Here is a 22,409-nt window from a genome sequence, read left to right as displayed (position 1 = left end):
GCGATTAGCCAATTGATTATGAAAATATTTTGTGATAATCTTTTATTGATTTTAATTATACAATTAATCAATCAATTAGTGTACACCTCTCCCTCCCAATGCAGCCTCAATGAGCTGCACTGCGGTATTGCCGGGCGCCGGAGGCGCCCCGGCAATGCCGCGCTGCAGCATATTTAATTATTTGGCATGGGGCGGTGTACTTTGAATGTATGTGTACTTGTTTGTTTTCTTGTTTGTTTGTTTTCTTTCTTGGTTGTCCGGACGATATCTCAGCCATCCTTTGAGCTAGGAAGCTGAAATTTCGGCACAGTAGTGAGCAAGTCCTTTGTCAAATACGGTATTTTTTGTTTTTTGAATAATCAATTAATTGAGGAGTTATTTAATTATTAGCGTTTAATTAAGTACTTATTTAATTAATTAAATTTCATTTCTCTTCTGACCATTATTAACTCAGGCACCTTTTGAGTTAGGAAGCTGATATTTGGACATGCCAATGACCAGGTGATTTGGCTGCAAAGGATATTTTTGATTTATTAATGAATCAATTAATCGATTAATTATTTAATTATTCGATTAATGACAAAAAAATTTTTTTTTTTAAAGTTACAGATTCTGATGAAATAGTGGTAGTTTATGTGTTCTCTGACCAAATTGATTAATAATTTAATTTTTTTATGATTATTATTTATTTATTTTCATTATTAATCATTTATTTATTTTCTTTCTCATTTGGCCAATATCTCAGGCACCTTTTGAGCTGGGAAGCTAATATTTGGACATGAGTGACCAAGTGATGTGGCTATCAAGGATATTTTTGATTTATTGATTAATCATTTCATCTATTAAGTATTTATTGATTAATCGATTAATTATTTATTGAGTAATCAATTAATTATTTAATTTTTTATAAATGACTTATTTAATTAAATTTCTAAAAGATACATCTTCGGATGAAGCACTACTGGTTTAGTTATGCGATTAGCCAATTGATTATGAAAATATTTTGTGATAATCTTTTATTGATTTTAATTATACAATTAATCAATCAATTAGTGTACACCTCTCCCTCCCAATGCAGCCTCAATGAGCTGCACTGCGGTATTGCCGGGCGCCGGAGGCGCCCCGGCAATGCCGCGCTGCAGCATATTTAATTATTTGGCATGGGGCGGTGTACTTTGAATGTATGTGTACTTGTTGTACACCGCTCCTTTCCTATGCCATCTCCAGGCATTGCAAATCGTCATTGCCGGGCACCAAAGGGGGCTCTGCAGTGACGCACGCTGAAAGAGAGTACTCAGTTTTCACTCTGGTTGTTTGTTTTCTTGGTTGTCCGGGCGATATCTCAGCCATCCTTTGAGCTAGGAAGCTGAAATTTCGGCACAGTAGTGAGCAAGTCCTTTGTCAAATACGGTATTTTTTGTTTTTTGAATAATCAATTAATTGAGGAGTTATTTAATTATTAGCGTTTAATTAAGTACTTATTTAATTAATTAAATTTCATTTCTCTTCTGACCATTATTAACTCAGGCACCTTTTCAGTTAGGAAGCTGATATTTGGACATGCCAATGACCAGGTGATTTGGCTGCAAAGGATATTTTTGATTTATTAATTAATCAATTAATCGATTAATTATTTAATTATTCGATTAATGACAAAAAAAATTTTTTTTTTTAAGTTACAGATTCTGATGAAATAGTGGTAGTTTATGTGTTCTCTGACCAAATTGATTAATAATTTAATTTTTTTATGATTATTATTTATTTATTTTCATTATTAATCATTTATTTATTTTCTTTCTCATTTGGCCAATATCTCAGGCACCTTTTGAGCTGGGAAGCTAATATTTGGACATGAGTGACCAAGTGATGTGGCTATCAAGGATATTTTTGATTTATTGATTAATCATTTCATCTATTAAGTATTTATTGATTAATCGATTAATTATTTATTGAGTAATCAATTAATTATTTAATTTTTTATAAATGACTTATTTAATTAAATTTCTAAAAGATACATCTTCAGATGAAGCACTAGTGGTTTAGTTATGCGATTAGCCAATTGATTATGAAAATATTTTGTGATAATCTTTTATTGATTTTAATTATACAATTAATCAATCAATTAGTGTACACCTCTCCCTCCCAATGCAGCCTCAATGAGCTGCACTGCGGTATTGCCGGGCGCCGGAGGCGCCCCGGCAATGCCGCGCTGCAGCATATTTAATTATTTGGCATGGGGCGGTGTACTTTGAATGTATGTGTACTTGTTTGTTTTCTTTCTTGTTGTACACCGCTCCTTTCCTATGCCATCTCCAGGCATTGCAAATCGTCATTGCCGGGCACCAAAGGGGGCTCGGCAGTGACGCACACTGAAAGAGAGTACTCAGTTTTCACTCTGGTTTCTTGTTTGTTTTCTTGTTTTCTTTCTTGTTTTCTTTCTTGTTTGTTGTACACCGCACCTTTCCTATGCCATCTCCAGGCATTGCAAATCGTCATTGCTGGGCACCGAAGGGGGCTCGGCAGTGACGCACGCTGAAAGAGAGTACTCAGTTTTCACTCTGGTTGATTTCTTGTTTTCTTTCTTTCTTGGTTGTCCGGACGATATCTCAGCCATCCTTTGAGCTAGGAAGCTGAAATTTCGGCACAGTAGTGAGCAAGTCCTTTGTCAAATACGGTATTTTTTGTTTTTTGAATAATCAATTAATTGAGGAGTTATTTAATTATTAGCGTTTAATTAAGTACTTATTTAATTAATTAAATTTCATTTATCTTCTGACCATTATTAACTCAGGCACCTTTTGAGTTAGGAAGCTGATATTTGGACATGCCAATGACCAGGTGATTTGGCTGCAAAGGATATTTTTGATTTATTAATTAATCAATTAATCGATTAATTATTTAATTATTCGATTAATGACAAAAAAAATTTTTTTTTTTAAGTTACAGATTCTGATGAAATAGTGGTAGTTTATGTGTTCTCTGACCAAATTGATTAATAATTTAATTTTTTTATGATTATTATTTATTTATTTTCATTATTAATCATTTATTTATTTTCTTTCTCATTTGGCCAATATCTCAGGCACCTTTTGAGCTGGGAAGCTAATATTTGGACATGAGTGACCAAGTGATGTGGCTATCAAGGATATTTTTGATTTATTGATTAATCATTTCATCTATTAAGTATTTATTGATTAATCGATTAATTATTTATTGAGTAATCAATTAATTATTTAATTTTTTATAAATGACTTATTTAATTAAATTTCTAAAAGATACATCTTCGGATGAAGCACTACTGGTTTAGTTATGCGATTAGCCAATTGATTATGAAAATATTTTGTGATAATCTTTTATTGATTTTAATTATACAATTAATCAATCAATTAGTGTACACCTCTCCCTCCCAATGCAGCCTCAATGAGCTGCACTGCGGTATTGCCGGGCGCCGGAGGCGCCCCGGCAATGCCGCGCTGCAGCATATTTAATTATTTGGCATGGGGCGGTGTACTTTGAATGTATGTGTACTTGTTTGTTTTCTTTCTTGGTTGTCCGGGCGATATCTCAGCCATCCTTTGAGCTAGGAAGCTGAAATTTCAGCACAATAGTGAGCAAGTCCTTTGTCAAAAACGGTATTTTTTTTTTTTTGATTAATCAATAAATTGAGGAGTTATTTAATTATTAGCGATTAATTAAGTACTTATTTAATTAATCAAATTTCCTTTCTCTTCTGACCATTAACTCAGGCACCTTTTGAGTTAGGAAGCTGATATTTGGACATGCCAATGACCAGGTGATTAGACTGCAAAGGATATTTTTGATTTATTAATTAATCAATTAATCGATTAATTATTTAATTATTCGATTAATGACAAAAAAATTTTTTTTTTTTAAGTTACAGATTCTGATGAAATAGTGGTAGTTTATGTGTTCTCTGACCAAATTGATTAATAATTTAATTTTTTTATGATTATTATTTATTTATTTTCATTATTAATCATTTATTTATTTTCTTTCTCATTTGGCCAATATCTCAGGCACCTTTTGAGCTGGGAAGCTAATATTTGGACATGAGTGACCAAGTGATGTGGCTATCAAGGATATTTTTGATTTATTGATTAATCATTTCATCTATTAATTATTTATTGATTAATCGATTAATTATTTATTGAGTAATCAATTAATTATTTAATTATTTATAAGTGACTTATTTAATTAAATTTCTAAAAGATACATCTTCGGATGAAGCACCAGTGGTTTAGTTATGCGATTAGCCAATTGATTATGAAAATATTTTGTGATAATCTTTTATTGATTTTAATTATACAATTAATCAATCAATTAGTGTACACCTCTCCCTCCCAATGCAGCCTCAATGAGCTGCACTGCGGTATTGCCGGGCGCCAGAGGCGCCCCGGCAATGCCGCGCTGCAGCATATTTAATTATTTGGCATGGGGCGGTGTACTTTGAATGTATGTGTACTTGTTGTACACCGCACCTTTCCTATGCCATCTCCAGGCATTGCAAATCGTCATTGCTGGGCACCGAAGGGGGCTCGGCAGTGACGCACGCTGAAAGAGAGTACTCAGTTTTCACTCTGGTTGTTTTCTTGTTTTCTTGCTTTCTTGGTTGTCCGGACGATATCTCAGCCATCCTTTGAGCTAGGAAGCTGAAATTTCGGCACAGTAGTGAGCAAGTCCTTTGTCAAATACGGTATTTTTTGTTTTTTGAATAATCAATTAATTGAGGAGTTATTTAATTATTAGCGTTTAATTAAGTACTTATTTAATTAATTAAATTTCATTTATCTTCTGACCATTATTAACTCAGGCACCTTTTGAGTTAGGAAGCTGATATTTGGACATGCCAATGACCAGGTGATTTGGCTGCAAAGGATATTTTTGATTTATTAATTAATCAATTAATCGATTAATTATTTAATTATTCGATTAATGACAAAAAAATTTTTTTTTTTTAAGTTACAGATTCTGATGAAATAGTGGTAGTTTATGTGTTCTCTGACCAAATTGATTAATAATTTAATTTTTTTATGATTATTATTTATTTATTTTCATTATTAATCATTTATTTATTTTCTTTCTCATTTGGCCAATATCTCAGGCACCTTTTGAGCTGGGAAGCTAATATTTGGACATGAGTGACCAAGTGATGTGGCTATCAAGGATATTTTTGATTTATTGATTAATCATTTCATCTATTAAGTATTTATTGATTAATCGATTAATTATTTATTGAGTAATCAATTAATTATTTAATTTTTTATAAATGACTTATTTAATTAAATTTCTAAAAGATACATCTTCGGATGAAGCACTAGTGGTTTAGTTATGCGATTAGCCAATTGATTATGAAAATATTTTGTGATAATCTTTTATTGATTTTAATTATACAATTAATCAATCAATTAGTGTACACCTCTCCCTCCCAATGCAGCCTCAATGAGCTGCACTGCGGTATTGCCGGGCGCCGGAGGCGCCCCGGCAATGCCGCGCTGCAGCATATTTAATTATTTGGCATGGGGCGGTGTACTTTGAATGTATGTGTACTTGTTTGTTTTCTTGTTTGTTTGTTTTCTTTCTTGGTTGTCCGGACGATATCTCAGCCATCCTTTGAGCTAGGAAGCTGAAATTTCGGCACAGTAGTGAGCAAGTCCTTTGTCAAATACGGTATTTTTTGTTTTTTGAATAATCAATTAATTGAGGAGTTATTTAATTATTAGCGTTTAATTAAGTACTTATTTAATTAATTAAATTTCATTTATCTTCTGACCATTATTAACTCAGGCACCTTTTGAGTTAGGAAGCTGATATTTGGACATGCCAATGACCAGGTGATTTGGCTGCAAACGATATTTTTGATTTATTAATTAATCAATTAATCGATTAATTATTTAATTATTCGATTAATGACAAAAAAATTTTTTTTTTTTAAGTTACAGATTCTGATGAAATAGTGGTAGTTTATGTGTTCTCTGACCAAATTGATTAATAATTTAATTTTTTTATGATTATTATTTATTTATTTTCATTATTAATCATTTATTTATTTTCTTTCTCATTTGGCCAATATCTCAGGCACCTTTTGAGCTGGGAAGCTAATATTTGGACATGAGTGACCAAGTGATGTGGCTATCAAGGATATTTTTGATTTATTGATTAATCATTTCATCTATTAAGTATTTATTGATTAATCGATTAATTATTTATTGAGTAATCAATTAATTATTTAATTTTTTATAAATGACTTATTTAATTAAATTTCTAAAAGATACATCTTCGGATGAAGCACTACTGGTTTAGTTATGCGATTAGCCAATTGATTATGAAAATATTTTGTGATAATCTTTTATTGATTTTAATTATACAATTAATCAATCAATTAGTGTACACCTCTCCCTCCCAATGCAGCCTCAATGAGCTGCACTGCGGTATTGCCGGGCGCCGGAGGCGCCCCGGCAATGCCGCGCTGCAGCATATTTAATTATTTGGCATGGGGCGGTGTACTTTGAATGTATGTGTACTTGTTTGTTTTCTTTCTTGGTTGTCCGGACGATATCTCAGCCATCCTTTGAGCTAGGAAGCTGAAATTTCGGCACAATAGTGAGCAAGTCCTTTGTCAAAAACGGTATTTTTTTTTTTTTGATTAATCAATAAATTGAGGAGTTATTTAATTATTAGCGATTAATTAAGTACTTATTTAATTAATCAAATTTCCTTTCTCTTCTGACCATTAACTCAGGCACCTTTTGAGTTAGGAATCTGATATTTGGACATGTCAATGACCAGGTGATTTGGCTGCAAAGGATATTTTTGATTTATTAATTAATCAATTAATCGATTAATTATTTAATTATTTGATTAATGACAAAAAAAAATTTTTTTTTTAAGTTACAGATTCTGATGAAATAGTGGTAGTTTATGTGTTCTCTGACCAAATTGATTAACAAGTACACATACATTCAAAGTACACCGCCCCCATGCCAAATAATGAAATATCCTACAGCGCGGCATTGCCGGGGCGCCTCCGGCGCCCGGCAATACCGCAGTGCACCTCATAGAGGCTGCATTGGGAGGAAGAGGTGTTCGCTAATTGATTGATTAATTGTATAATTAAAATCAATAAAAGATTATCACAAAATATTTTCTTAATCAATTGGCTAATAGCATAACTAAACCAGTAGTGCTTCATCCCAAGACCTATCTTTTAGAAATTTTATTAAATGTCATTAATAAAAAATTAAATAATTAATTGATTAATCAATAAATAATTAATCAATTAATCAATAAATAATTAAGCAATTAAATGATTAATCAATAAATCAAAAATATCCTTGATAGCCACATCACTTGGTCACTCATGTCCAAATATTAGCTTCCCAGCTCAAAAGGTGCCTGAGATATTGGCCAAATGAGAAAGAAAATAAATAAATGATTAATAATGAAAATAAATAAATAATAATCATAAAAAAATTAAATTATTAATCAATTTGGTCAGAGAACACATAAACTACCACTATTTCATCAGAATCTGTAACGTAAAAAAAAAAAAAATTCTTGTCATTAATCGAATAATTAAATAATTAATCGATTAATTGATTAATTAATAAATCAAAAATAGCATTTGCAGCCAAATCACCTGGTCATTGGCATGTCCAAATATCAGCTTCCTAACTCAAAAGGTGCCTGAGTTAATGGTCAGAAGAGAAAGGAAATTTAATTAATTAAATAAGTACTTCATTAAACGCTAATAATTAAATAACTCCTCAATTAATTGATTAATCAAAAAACAAAAAATACCGTTTTTGACAAAGGACTTGCTCACTATTGTGCCGAAATTTCAGCTTCTTAGCTTGAAGGATGGCTGAGATATCGCCCGGACAACCAAGAAAACAAACAAACAAACAAACAAGAAACCAGAGTGAAAACTGAGTACTCTCTTTCAGCGTGCGTCACTGCCGAGCCCCCTTTGGTGCCCGGCAATGACGATTTGCAATGCCTGGAGATGGCATAGGAAAGGAGCGGTGTACAATAATTTAATTTTTTTATGATTATTATTTATTTATTTTCATTATTAATCATTTATTTATTTTCTTTCTCATTTGGCCAATATCTCAGGCACCTTTTGAGTTGGGAAGCTAATATTTGGACATGAGTGACCAAGTGATGTGGCTATCAAGGATATTTTTGATTTATTGATTAATCATTTCATCTATTAATTATTTATTGATTAATCGATTAATTATTTATTGAGTAATCAATTAATTATTTAATTTTTTATAAATGACTTATTTAATTAAATTTCTAAAAGATACATCTTCGGATGAAGCACTAGTGGTTTAGTTATGCGATTAGCCAATTGATTATGAAAATATTTTGTGATAATCTTTTATTGATTTTAATTATACAATTAATCAATCAATTAGTGTACACCTCTCCCTCCCAATGCAGCCTCAATGAGCTGCACTGCGGTATTGCCGGGCGCCAGAGGCGCCCCGGCAATGCCGCGCTGCAGCATATTTAATTATTTGGCATGGGGCGGTGTACTTTGAATGTATTTGTACTTGTCTATATATATATCTGTGCAGCGTCTGTCCTGTGTTGTGTTGTGTTGTCTTGTCACTGAACTACATTCTCAAACTTTTGTGAAATCGTACCAAACTTCTGGTATGCACATATCTCTCCCGTCGGTATGTCCTAAGGGTATTTTTTTTGAAAAATTTTCCAATTTTTTTTTTTGGGGGGGGGGGATTTTTTGGGGAATTTTTTTTTTCAACTTCAATTGCTTATAAAAAGTAATATCACGTATATTACAAATACATTTGTGCAAAATAATTGTTGTACACCGCTCCTTTCCTATGCCATCTCCAGGCATTGCAAATCGTCATTGCCGGGCACCAAAGGGGGCTCGGCAGTGACGCACGCTGAAAGAGAGTACTCAGTTTTCACTCTGGTTTCTTGTTTTCTTGTTTTCTTGCTTTCTTGTTTGTTTGTCCGGGCGATATCTCAGCCATCCTTTGAGCTAGGAAGCTGAAATTTCGGCACAGTAGTGAGCAAGTCCTTTGTCAAAAACGGTATTTTTTGGTTTTTGATTAATCAATTAATTGAGGAGTTATTTAATTATTAGCGATTAATTAAGTACTTATTTAATTAATTACATTTCCTTTCTCTTCGTACCATTAACTCAGGCACCTTTTGAGTTAGGAAGCTGATATTTGGACATGCCAATGACCAGGTGATTGTGCTGCAAAGGATATTTTTGATTTATTAATTAATCAATTAATCGATTAAGTATTTAATTATTCGACTAATGACAAAAAAAAAATTTTTTTTAAGTTACAGATTCTGATGAAATAGTGGTAGTTTATTTGTTCTCTGACCAAATTGATTAATAATTTAATTTTTTTATGATTATTATTTATTTATTTTCATTATTAATCATTTATTTATTTTCTTTCTCATTTGGCCAATATCTCAGGCACCTTTTGAGCTGGGAAGCTAATATTTGGACATGAGTGACCAAGTGATGTGGCTATCAAGGATATTTTTGATTTATTGATTAATCATTTCATCTATTAATTATTTATTGATTAATCGATTAATTATTTATTGAGTAATCAATTAATTATTTCATTTTTTATAAATGACTTATTTAATTACATTTCTAAAAGATACATCTTCGGATGAAGCACTAGTGGTTTGGTTATGCAATTATCCAATTGATTATGAAAATATTTTGTGATAATCTTTTATTGATTTTAATTATACAATTAATCAATCAATTAGTGTACACCTCTCCCTCCCAATGCAGCCTCAATGAGCTGCACTGCGGTATTGCCGGGCGCCGGAGGCGCCCCGGCAATGCCGTACTGCAGCATATTTAATTATTTGGCATGGGGCGGTGTACTTTGAATGTATTTGTACTTGTTTTCTTGTTTGTTTGTTTGTTTGTCCGGGCGATATCTCAGCCATCCTTTGAGCTAGGAAGCTGAAGGCACAATAGTGAGCAAGTGCTTTGGCAAAAACGGTATCTTTGTTTTTTGATTAATCGATTAATTGATTAATTACTTAATTATTATTGATTAATTAAGTACTTACTTTTTTTTTCTTTTTTTTTAAAATTAAGTACTTATATACACGTGTACAAAACGATCCCATGTTCAAGTCGACCCCAAAAAGCTCTTCAATGGGCTACTATATGTCAAAGAGACAAGATGGGGAGAGAGAGGGAAGCACACAAGTACAACAGCAGAGAACAGGGACATTGGGAGATCTGTGGGAGGGAGAGGGCTTGGGGGGAGGAGGCATGGGAAGGGGGGTGGGGGTGGGAGAGGTATATAACACATAGACACTGCTAGAACTTCCAGGAAATAAGTCTGTATTTCAAAAAATTGGATCTGGGGTGAATTAACGGGGGTAGAAAAGATCAAGATTTTGGATGGGGGAAGATAACAGATGGTGGTGAACAGCTGTATTAAAGACCTGGAGGGAGGAGTGGGTTTGAAGAGAGTGAGGGAGTTTGTTCCAGAGGCAGCAGTAAAGAGGATAGAAGGAGTACAGGTGTATTTTGAATGTATCTGTACTTGTTTTTGTCCCTTTTTGATTTTTGTCCATTAAATCCGACCCCGTTAAATCCTAAATCCGTTTAATCGAGGCTTTACTGTCTCTCATAAGAGAACAGAAAGGACACAGGAGTGAGGTTGTCGAGGAAGGGCCAATTTATGGCATATCTGAGTATGGTGGTTTTGGGAGGGGGTGTCAAATTCTTCACAAATATGCATATGTAATATGTAAATAGCCCTGAATTATTTGGAAACTTAATACAACAATGAAAATGAAGGAACTTGCAAATGGGCTACTATTTCTCAGTGTGCCTGCAGACTATGGACTACAAGCTGCTTGGAATGGATCTTTGCCAGCTGCAAGACCTGGAAAAGCTCTTGAGTGAACTTGGGCTTGATTTTAGCCTTCCTACCCTGGTGCTGTCAGAGTGTGTTCTCACATATGTTGCTGCAGACAGGTGAATTTTGAATTCATTATTGTCAGGAAACTTTTGTATTGGGACTATAACCCATACATAAATGGAATTAAACTTGAAAGTTAAATTACTTGCAAGTAATAAATACTGCAGTTTCTTGTTTTGTGAACATATTGCATCATTTTTATATGTGTAATATGCCTTTTGTGTTTTGCAAGTACAGCGTTCAGGGATTACAATGAGTATCAAACTCCCATTTGCAAGATCATTCATTTTCATTGTATTAATTTTCCAAATCGTTCAGGGCCATTGACATATTATGTATGCATATTTGTGAGGAATTTGACTCCACCTTCCAAAACCACCATACTCAGATATGCCATCAATTGTCCTTCCTCTCCAACTTCACTCCCATCTCCTTTCTCTTCTCTTATGAGATACAGTAAAACCTCGATTTAGCGGACACAAATAAAAAAGGGACAAAAAAAATCATAATTTTAAAAAAAGAAGTTTGTGGACACTGTCCTGAAATGCACGAGTATTCCGATAGAGGGCGCTGAGATGTATGGGCATCAGATTACACACTATCTGACCTGGAAGACATCGATTCCGGCCGTCTTCTGGGTCAGATCATGTGTAGTTCAGTCTTTGACTTTATACGATTCCTTGTTTTTTATTAGCATATAAAGTTGTACAAATGATTTACCATGGCTTCTAAGGACAGTGGTGCTAAGAGATGTGATATAATTTCAGAATTGTTTATAAAATATGCCAAATGACGAAACTACAAATGCCGAATCCACGAATGTCATGGGTGGAAACCTTCACATCATTTCCTCATTCTGCTTTAAACTAAATCTCTCTGTAATTTCATTCAAAACGGCATCATTCCAATAACAAATTGATACTATAGCATTAATATAACAAAATACAAACTCAAAAATACTCGTGATGTAAGCACTATTACGGCCTGAGGCACACCAAGCCAAGCATTCAATCACACCGGCTTTATTTATAGGTTATCACACTCAAAATCTATTCCTACACATAAAGAAAGAGGAAACGAAGAAGGGAGAAGAGAGGGAAAAACCAGATTAGGCCAGCACGAGAAGGAAAGAGTAGGCAGCTAGGGCTGGGGCCAGCACGAGAGGGTAGGAGTAGCACAGCCAGAGCTGGAGGTGGCTGCTTGTGTAGTCAGTCCCAAGGGAGGACCTACAGTCCGGTGGTCCTGAAAAAGGTCCGAAGAGGAGAGACCAAGACGATGCGGATGTGAGCGGTACTGCATACTCCAGTATCCACTCAAGGCCAGGTTGGGGGATCCGAACTGGAGGACCTGCAGCGAGAGTTCGAAATAAGCACTGCATTCAAGGCAGGCCCTACAGTAGGCCCCAATGCAAGCCCCAGCAGTAGGCCCCAATGCAGGCCCAGCAGTAGCAAGAGTTTAATCAAAGTCAACCTTGAGGTACAGAGGTAGCCGCAGGGGTTGATCCGGCACAACCTTCAGGTGGAGAGATTGCAGCTGAAAACTCTACAAACACACGAAAAGGCACTCTGCCATGAGCCCTCCTCCAAAATGGCCCCTCTCTCTCCTCTGAATCACCTTCCTGGTCCCTCCCCTGCCCCACAGACAATCATAGGCTTTATACCCATGGACCAAACCACTTGGTCTATCTCATGGGGGAGAGGGGGATGGGGGGGGAGGAAGAAGAAAAGAAAGGTCACAGACCGTAACAACACATGTTGATCGATCTGACATGATAATCAATACAGGTGAATCTGCCAGTGAGAAAGGGCGGATATGAAACACTTACAAATAGAAAATCATAATTGCATTGAGAAATTATCAAACCGTTGAGTTGACCGACCGGGTGCAGGGGAGGGGAGGGGACGGCGTAGCGTAGCAGTATCTCTCTACTATAGTCGTTGAATATAATGTAGGGGTAGTATGTACATTACTGGTGGACTGTCTCTACACAAATAAATACATCACCAAAGTTGCAAAAGATAATATTATGAAAAACGAGTTAAAATAAAATATCTTACCTGTCTTTGTATTTGAGCATTATGTCTCCGAACCATAGAGGGTCGTGAGGTGGGCACTGTGTAGGATTTGTGGCTGAAAAGTGTCGGTACGGCATCGTGTTTCAGCAATTTCCTCGGCCTGTTTCCCAGGTAGTGAGCCTGTTGATCAAATACGAACGCTGGTGTCTCAAAGTGGTCTTCGCAAACAACAAGATATTTCAAACGAACATACATTTTGATGTTTAATTAGGTTCTCCCTAGATTTTTCAACCACAAAGCACACAGTCATTGATCTTTTAGTGGACCAGGGATGCAAAAAAAAAAACGACTTCCGAGTTCTGAGGGCAAATTTCTCAACGATTCGAACAGGTAAATGCTTGGCACATCGGCATCTTGAACGCTATTAACTTGTGATAAAACGTACAGTGCATTCAGAAAGTATTCAGACCCTTCACTTTTTTCACATTTTGTTATGTTGCAGCCTTATGCTGAAATCGTTTAAATTCATTTTTTCCCTCATCAATCTCCACTCAATACCCCATAATGACAAAGAGAAAACAGGATTTTAGAAAGTTTTGCAAATTTATTAAAAAGAAAAAACTGAAATATCACATTTACATAAGTATTCAGACCCTTTGCTATGACACTTGAAATTTATCTCAGGTGCCTCCCATTTCTCTTGATCATCTTTGAGATGTTTCTACACCTTGATTGGAGTCCACCTGTGGTAAATTCAATTGATTGGACATGATTTGGAAAGGCACACACCTGTCTCTATAATGTCACAGCTGACAATGCATATCAGAGCAAAAACCAAGCCATGAGGTCGAAGTGCCTGTAGAGCTCAGAGACAGGATTGTGTTGAAGGCACAGATCTGGGGAAGCCTACAAAATATATTCTGCTGCATTGAAGGTTCCCAAGAACACAGTGGCCTCCATAATTCTGAAATGGAAGAAGTTTGGAACAACCAGGACTCTTCCTAGAGCTGGCCACCTGGCCAAACTGAGCAATCGGAGGAGAAGGGCCTTGGTAAGAGAGGTGACCAAGAACCCGATGGTCACTCTGGCTGAGCTCCAAAGATCCTGTGTGGAGATGGGAGAAACTTCCAGAAGGACAACCATCACTGCAACACTCCACCAATCTGGGCTTTATGGCAGAGTGGCCAGACGAAAGCCTCTCCTCAGTGAAAGACACATGAAAGCCCGCTTGGAGTTTGCAAAAAAGCACCTAAAGGACTCTCAGACTGTGAGAATCCGAATCACGCTAGTTAGAGTTGATTGCAAAGTTAGAGTCTAGTTTCCTGTGTGTGTGATTATGGTGTAAAGAAACAAACGATGTCTGATTAGATCGTCACCCAGACTCTGAAGGAGCTGATTCACGGAAGCATCGACCTCCTCAGCCTCTTTGCTCCGACTCAAAATAAAAATATTCTGAGTCACCACTATCGATCACAGCACAAATCGTGAGTACAGTTAAGTAAATTAAATATTCTTAAATATTTGAAATATATTTTAAATAATAAAAATATTAATTAATATGATTAATTAATATATTAATTAAATAGTAATATTAAATTATTAATAAATGTATTAATTAAATAATAATAATATATTAATAATATTTATAATATATTATTCATTATTAAATATTAATACTTTATATAATATATTATTAACTTATATATTAATTAAATATTAATAGTAATTATATTAAATTATTATTAATTAAATATAAATTAATATAAATGTTATTAATATTTGAATTATTCTTGTATCATTTCTATTTCCTGCTTGTTGTCTTCTGTTTGTTTCTTATTTGAGTGTTTCTTTGACATACATGTACTGTATAACTTAAATAATGTCTGTTATTCATGGTAGAGTGTTTATTACCATTCAAAAATAACCATTCGATTTAATGGACTTTTAGCATTAACAGACACCCCTCCCCTATATTAGTCTGTTACATTGAGGTTTTACTGTATGTCATTGGACCTAAACAGATTTTTTTTATTTATATAATTTTGATGTAATGGAGAAATGATCAGTTTTCATTTACATTGTTAAATATACGAATGAGAGTGCGCATATGTGTACGAGCATACCATGTTTTTCATACATTGTCCTGTTATTTTTTTCTGTACCTCTCTGTACCAGCTCGTCTCAGCTCATTGCTTGGACAGCGCGAGTTTTCCCCAACGCTGTTTTTTGCCTCTACGAGCAGATTCAGCCAGGAGATGCCTTTGGAGCTATCATGGAGGCGCACTTTGTGCAACTCGGTTCCCCTCTCCGCACTCTCCATCACTTTCCCAGCAAAGAAGCCCAAAGGATGAGGTTCCTCGAGCAGGTGCGCCTCTTACCTGGCACAAAATGGCATCCTCATGATTCCGTACTCTGGAAGGAAGAGGAAACTTAGTTTTGTGAGGAAGTCTATTTTTCTGTTTGTGATAAAGCGAATCTTTACGAGGCTTGTAATGACTCGTTGCAGGGATGGCAGCGAGCAGAGTGTATGGACATGAATCAGTTCTATCTGAATTTGCCTTTTGATGAGCGGCAGCGTGTTGACCGACTTGAGCCGTTTGATGAGTATGAGGCAGGGAATTTCTCCTGCTGCTTCCGCCATGCTCTCCTGCACTCCTCACTTGCTGCCAATGCAATTCCCAATGCTTTCATTTTTTTATCTTCTCCATGTAGATTATTCTAGGTAATGTTGAGGATTTTTTTTTTTTTCTCCCAAAGGAATGGCACTTGAAATGTTTGCATTATTTCATCCTTGTCGCTTCGAAAGGTGATCTTTGCCAGGAGGAAATCCTGCCAATACCTACAGGTCAGTCCGAAGTATTCCAGTCTACTTTTTTACAGAAGCTTTTCATTTGTCTAATTTTTATTGGTGGCATCAATGACAAATCTTTGTAAATAACAGGATTGTGTTTGACTGTTTGTGTCTGTTGTGATTTTTACAATCACTCAAAAGTGAGTTTATGTTACAATAGTGGGGTAGTTAGGCTTATGAATGAATGAATGAATGAATGATCGTTTTAAGGCCATTTTCCCCGCTAGATCGGGGGTTAGCCTTGCGGGCCCCATGACGATCATGGTTCCCTGTTTGAGGCAATGTTTTTTTTATGGCCGGATGCCCTTCCTGACGCCAACCCTTGGTCACGCTCTTACGATGCGCAGGGATACGGTGTACCTATTATAAATCGGGGTACACACCATGATCATTCATCCCAGCAAGCTGGTACTCAATTTGCCGACCTCGGAAGGATGACAGGCTGAGTCAACCCCCCTGGCGTTAATTCAGCGATCAACCGGGATTCGAACCCAGGATCCTAGGATCCCAAGCCGGCACCCTAACCGCTAAGCCAACACCAGGCTATAAGAAATTATAGGAAATTGTGCTTATAAGAAAAAATGTAAAAATATTTATATAAAAATAAAATAAAATAAATAATAAAATTTATAATAAAATAAATAAATAAAATAAAATAAAATAAAAATAAAATATAAAAATATTATAAAAAATAAGGCTTATAAGAAATTTATTTGCTCCCCAAATATCAGAAATGGCATTTTTAAAAATTATTATTATTTTCAGCGCAACTACCTCTCACCACAAGATTCAGTGTACCACAGGTGCGAAGAAAGGTAGGATAACTGAAGATGAGCTTGGCTGAATCTGTGCATGAGAGAGAGCAGGTTTCTGTGGAAGAATTCCCAAGCTGTGTTAACACCAGGGGCAGTAGATATGGAAGACAAGTCTTGAAGAGAGATGGCTGCTTGCAGTCCATGCCAATCTACTTGAGTGAACTTCCAGACTCGCCGTTGCTGAGGCAGCTCTCAGAGATGTTGAGAATAGCCAGAGAGATGTCGACTCTCACAAGCATATGATTAGATGAACCAATTTGAGCAGAGGAAGAGCAGAAGAGTCCAGAAGGGAGTCTTTGCCATTTGGAGAAATCTTGGTTGGAACGTTCACAGATTGAGTCAGTTCCATGGAGTCACAAAAGTCCTTTGCTGAAGTGCCATGGCTGGTGACAGAGCTACCAACAAGTTTCAATTCTGATATATTGTAACCCGAAGTGTATATCCTGAGGTGTCGATTTGTACACTGTCTACCAACACCCTTGTAATTCATGTACGGGCTTTTAAAAGTGCACTGAAGTCTCCTGATGTCCTGCATGTCAGGCTTGTACAAACTCTTCCATGAGCTTTCAACACTGTACAGAAAAGGTTGCAAATCATTTATTTGTATTTATTGTTGCTGCTTCAAGAAGGAGGTGAGATTCATAATCACCGGCTTTTTGAGGGTGTTTATTGAACAATTTGTCACGACAATTGTTTTAGTGTTGGGATATGATGAAGGCATTTTCAGCACGCAAGAAAACATTGATCTTAATTGAGTACACATCCTGGGTGCAGCTAACAGCTGATTGGCATTCTCACAGGACTGACTTGCTGCAAATGAAAAAAAAATCTTTTTTCTTTTTCATTTATTTACAGCTCTTCAATACAGCGAAAATGGGTGCAGGTTCGCGGCACAGATATTGCGACCGTGTTCTGTCCGAGGTGAGGCGTGCCCCTCTTTAGGCCACGCTTCTTGCTGCCTGGCCCCTGGTCTCGTCCTCACTTTAGGGGGTTTCGGAGTGCATGCCAACCGCCACGGGCGACTCACGGTGGTGCGGCTTCTGAAGAGAGACGAATGCAAGGCAGGATGGGAGGCCCTGGTTGTGGAGGTGAACACCATTGGCAGGTCTTGGGGTAAGTTGTGTGAATTAACATGAACCGTTGATTCATTTTACAGGCGTCCCAAAGTCTTGGATGTTTAAACCCTATGGGTGTGAGAGCTGACGCAACAATGGCCAAATAATTACCTGAAAAAGCTGGAGAAGTGATACACTGCATTTTAAAATCGGCTGGCAGGTTAGCCTAGACTTGAGGGTTGCGCACTCACTTCTGAGCGGCTTAGCCTGGGTTCTACTCCCATCCGCTGGATAGATGTTGAACTTGGTGTGTAATTTGCTAGCAATAGTTGGTGGATGTTAAAAATCCCACGTTGTCCTTCATGAAGAGTAGGCAAGTTATTGCCGGCACTCTGAACAACTTGCAAGTCCCTGCTCTAACCAACAGGGGGCACTTTATCAGTGACACGTGCACACTGGCATTAATGTTGCAAACCCATAGCCACATGCTGCACGTAAATGTTCATTGTAAAAATCCCCTTTATGCATTGTAATCACCATAGTAGCTTCTCTGATGGAAGAATGAACACACATCTGGGTGTGTTCGGCTGTATGGACCAAACTCTCCAGAGAATTATGTGCAGAGTCCTTTGCACACCTACCGAGGAAAGCTATTTCATTATCATTAGCACGAACATACTTTGCTTTGTATTTTACAGAAGACCAGGAGGGAATTATTGTGACACTCATAGCAGTGATGTGATAACTTCACTCGTTAGCAACGTTACCCTTCATTATTTCTTCATAAATGTTACCATTTTGTGCAACCCATTCCACACATCCTGCACATCCTCTGCCTATGAATGAATGGTTTATTTGAAATTACACTTGGTAGCCATTTGGCTAAGTTGCTTACAATTACAGAAAAATAAACAAAACTGAATGCAATGCAATAAAATTAATGACGGAAATGAACACAAAGTAGGAAAACTACGAATGGTGTGATATTGCTCCTTGCTGGGCCTCTTCAAGTCACCCCATCTGCATTGACCATGCTCTCGTGGGGGTGGCCCGTCCTCCATGCCAACCCCGCATCCAGGGGAGTATTGTGGACAGCTTCCCTTTAGTGCTGGCGGCCACCACCGTCAAAGGGGCACTCCACAGGGACTGTGGCACACCATGCACATGGAGCCAGCAGCCACACACTACCCAACAGTCGTGGCATGGCCATCCGGTGTGAAGCATGATTACATTGATGTGACGGCAACTGGAGACCACCCCAGTGATGCCTCTGCTGGCTGAAAAGACTGCATCCCGAGCCAAGATCACAAAACTCTCACACCCTCCTTTAGAGCGCATGCGATGGCATGGCACCCGATGGAAAGCACGCTGTCCATACAGAGCTCCATACAAGCACGCTGTCCATACAGAGCTCCCCCTCCCCCGAGCTTCCCCCCCCCCCCCCCCCCTGCCATAGCACATTAACTGCCTGGCATGGAGCTCCTCAGCCGCCATTAGCATCATAACACGGCTCATGCAGCGGCAGAGGTCCCAGAACACGATGCGGGACAGAGGGTCACTGCATGCTGAACTATGAACAACATCCCTCAATCCCAAGGGACGCAGTCCCGACACTCTACACAGCCAAGAATATGAATGAGGGCCACTCCTCTCCAGCATCGAGCATGGGCGCTAAGCACCGAACCTCTGCTTCTAACAATGTAGCCAACAGCCAATGCCTTTCTGCCACCAAAAGATCTGGTAACCAATGGTCTTGAGCAACCTGTACAGTGTACAGACTTGTTGTTTAGTTTGTTGTCACCAGCCCTGCAGGTGTCTCATGAAAGGTTTGAGATCCCTAACAGCTGCGGAGGAGTTATCTCCCTCTGGTGGGGGTGGACGTCTCCTCTGGATAACCATTTTAATGGACATCTCTGGATAACTCTGAGAGGACGGCGTGTCTTTAAGAGACCATGATTGCTAGTCGCCCCAGAACTTCTTGCGGGATCCCAAACCCAGAGTCGTGTTATCATACGCAAAAGCCCGAGTGCATGTACCATGCTGGCATTTACGCAACAGACTTAGTCAATCAGCCGAGTGGAACCAACCTTGCACAACCGCGTTTGAGATTAAACTTGGATAACAAAATAAGTCAGGACAAAGTTTCTTGAGGAAATGGCTTTTATTGACAGTAATCAAAATGAAAGTATTTACAGAGAGAGAAAACAATGAAATGACATGTTTGTACAACAATTCATCACAGCATGGATACTTTCACAAATTATCCCTTACGTGACATAGCCGCCTTCAGAACCTTAACAGTGACTTAGCACTCGTCAGTATGCCGGCATCATGCATTCATTGTGGAAGGGAGAGATGAGCAATTGGCAAGGAGATGAAGGTGGAGATAGATAGAAACCGGATGGACCCCTGCACACCTCACACTTGTTGAACCTGGCTCCTACGTCCTGACTGAAACAGGAACCCTTCATTCTCCGCTCCCGCTTCTGGTACAGTCGCTGCTCCTGCGTTTCCCCGTGGGCCAGTGGCGTCACATGCGGTATGTATTGAACGCATCTCTTGGCAGAACACCCGAGTGATGTGGATGAGGCAGATGGTCCAGTGACTCAGCTAGTACTTGTAAAGGAGAAGGTGCACAACAGGAGAAGGTGAAGAAATAAGGAAGATAGCGAAAGGACAGAGACAGAATGTGCAGGAAAGAATGAATAAAATAGTGAAACAAAGATAATGAGTGGTGAGAAATGATTAGATAAAGCGCGATGGAAAGTGACAATGAGTGAGCAAAGCAAAAGGAAGGACAGAGAGAGGGGCGAAGGAACTCTCGCGTGCTTGCGGATAAGAAGAAGCAGCGAGTAGCCTAACAGAGTCTGTAAACCCGAGCTCAATCTCCGGATCTGCGAATCCTCGGTCTTTCTCCCCCTTTTCTGTAAGAGGCTCTCCGCTCCACCTTTAATAGAGCCTCTACCCTTCCCCTTCCCTCGAGCCCTCTCCCCACCCCTCTGGGAGGAGCCACCTTGTGTTTGGATTTTGGTGCGATATATTGTCTCAGGCGTTCATGAAACCGGTTTGAAGTAGTTACCGGAGTGTCTGTGAGGGGAATGTGCTCGTGTTGCTGTGAGATGCTGCATATGGCTTGTAGAAAAGGATGTAGAATAAGAAAAATGACACATGAGATTTATAACGACACAATCACAATGCAGACCTATTAACATGGACTTTAGACGTATACATGAAACAGTATACTATAACTGACTGTAACTACGTGAGGATCTCTTTGGGACTCCGCAAAACCATAACAATATTCCATATTATATCAACTCAATTATTAAGGCAAAAATTTACCTTTAACCGCTTAATCATATGGCTTACAGCTCCATCCTCGGAAATTTATTTGCCATGCTGTATGCACCCTCTCCCATTTCCACAGGTGGCAGCATGTTCCCATCTCTGACTCCGGTGCGACGTGGCGAAGCTCTGCTCTTTGGAGGTCGTCATGCCCCGGGCAGACCTCGCGAAGCCGTGTACCATGTGAGCCTTGAGCCGGGCTCATCTTTGGTGCCACAAGTCACCCTAAAAGAGTTGATGCTATCTGGCCCGAAACCAGAGCCACGATGGAGACACGCAGCTGTGATGATTAACTTATGGGGTGAGATTCATTTTGTTCATAATCCTGGATCTTCTTTCTGGACCCTACATCACAAACATCCCAGCCTTCAAACTTTGCTCAGTTCTGTGATCCTTTCACAATTTATCGGGATAAATAGTGGAGTCATTGACCCATTTATTAACTCAACTGGACTATGTCCAGCTGAGTTTTTGTCGGCACCCAGTGTCCGTCATCCGTCGTCCGTCTGTCGTCCGTCTGTCTGTCTGTCTGTCTGTCATCTGTAAAGAATTCGACGTCTATGCTCTAAAAGTCACAAATATTGATCGAATTTGATGAAACTTGTTATGCAGCATCTTTAAGACATAAACTAGTTTGGGATTGCATTTGGTCGTTGCACGCCCAAAAATGGGCACGGTGGGGCGGCCATATTGAAAAAGCGATTTTTGTCATATTTTTTTTAGCACATATAAACTATATAGTTTGTGGTTCTATTATGCATATTCTAACCATATTGATATAGACCAGTTGAGTTCAGGTTCCCTGGAACCTCTCTAGTTATGTTTAAACTAAGGTCTTTCAAAAAATCTACTATTGTAATGAAAACATTAATTTCTTTCTTAATCTCACCTCATAAGTGAAAGCAGATGAGAGTAGAGTCATCCTTTTTGCCCTGTGCAGCACCCCCGTTATTGTAACGGAATCTTTTGGGGCTATCGCTTCATTAACTCTGCCATAGAGGTGGATGGAGGTTATGTTTTCACCCCTATCTGTTTGTTTGTTTGTCTGATTGTGAACAGGATATCTCAAAAAGTTGTGAATGGATTCGGGCGAAATTTGATGGAGAGGATGGGTATGTGACAAGGACAAAATGATTAGATTTTGGTGAAGATCTGGATCTGGATGTGAGAATTTTTAAGTGATTCTTCTTCATTGAGAGAGGGCCTAAAACGATATATAGCAGGATATCTCAAAAAAGTTATGAAAGGATTCGGACTAAACTTGGTGGACAGATTGGGCGTGCGACCAGGATGAATCGATTCGATTTTGGTGAAGATCCAAATCCGTATCCAGATACGAGAAGTTT

General features: G+C 37.9%; 1 protein-coding gene across 3 annotated transcripts in view; it reads left to right on the top strand.

Moving 5' to 3' along the window:
* The window catches only part of LCMT2 (leucine carboxyl methyltransferase 2), a 93,221-nt gene that overhangs the window by 9,792 nt on the left and 61,020 nt on the right, over positions 1 to 22,409 (top strand). For 2 of the 3 annotated variants that reach the window (XM_068120928.2, XM_068120925.2), the window contains exons 5-10: positions 10,888 to 11,038; positions 15,173 to 15,362; positions 15,504 to 15,608; positions 15,755 to 15,842; positions 17,519 to 17,776; positions 21,146 to 21,364. In XM_068120928.2, coding sequence (XP_067977029.2) covers positions 10,888 to 11,038; positions 15,173 to 15,362; positions 15,504 to 15,608; positions 15,755 to 15,842; positions 17,519 to 17,776; positions 21,146 to 21,364 — 1,011 coding nt within the window. The remainder of the gene's footprint in view (positions 1 to 10,887; positions 11,039 to 15,172; positions 15,363 to 15,503; positions 15,609 to 15,754; positions 15,843 to 17,518; positions 17,777 to 21,145; positions 21,365 to 22,409) is intronic. The other variant, XM_068120927.2, reaches the window with a different exon arrangement.

The sequence above is a fragment of the Myxine glutinosa genome, chromosome 6 (genome assembly GCF_964187855.1).
Source record: "Myxine glutinosa chromosome 6, kmMyxGlut1.1, whole genome shotgun sequence".
Classification (NCBI taxonomy): domain Eukaryota; kingdom Metazoa; phylum Chordata; class Myxini; order Myxiniformes; family Myxinidae; genus Myxine; species Myxine glutinosa.
The sequence above is the reverse complement of the archived record's forward strand: the minus strand, read 5'-3'. Positions and strand labels throughout refer to the sequence as shown.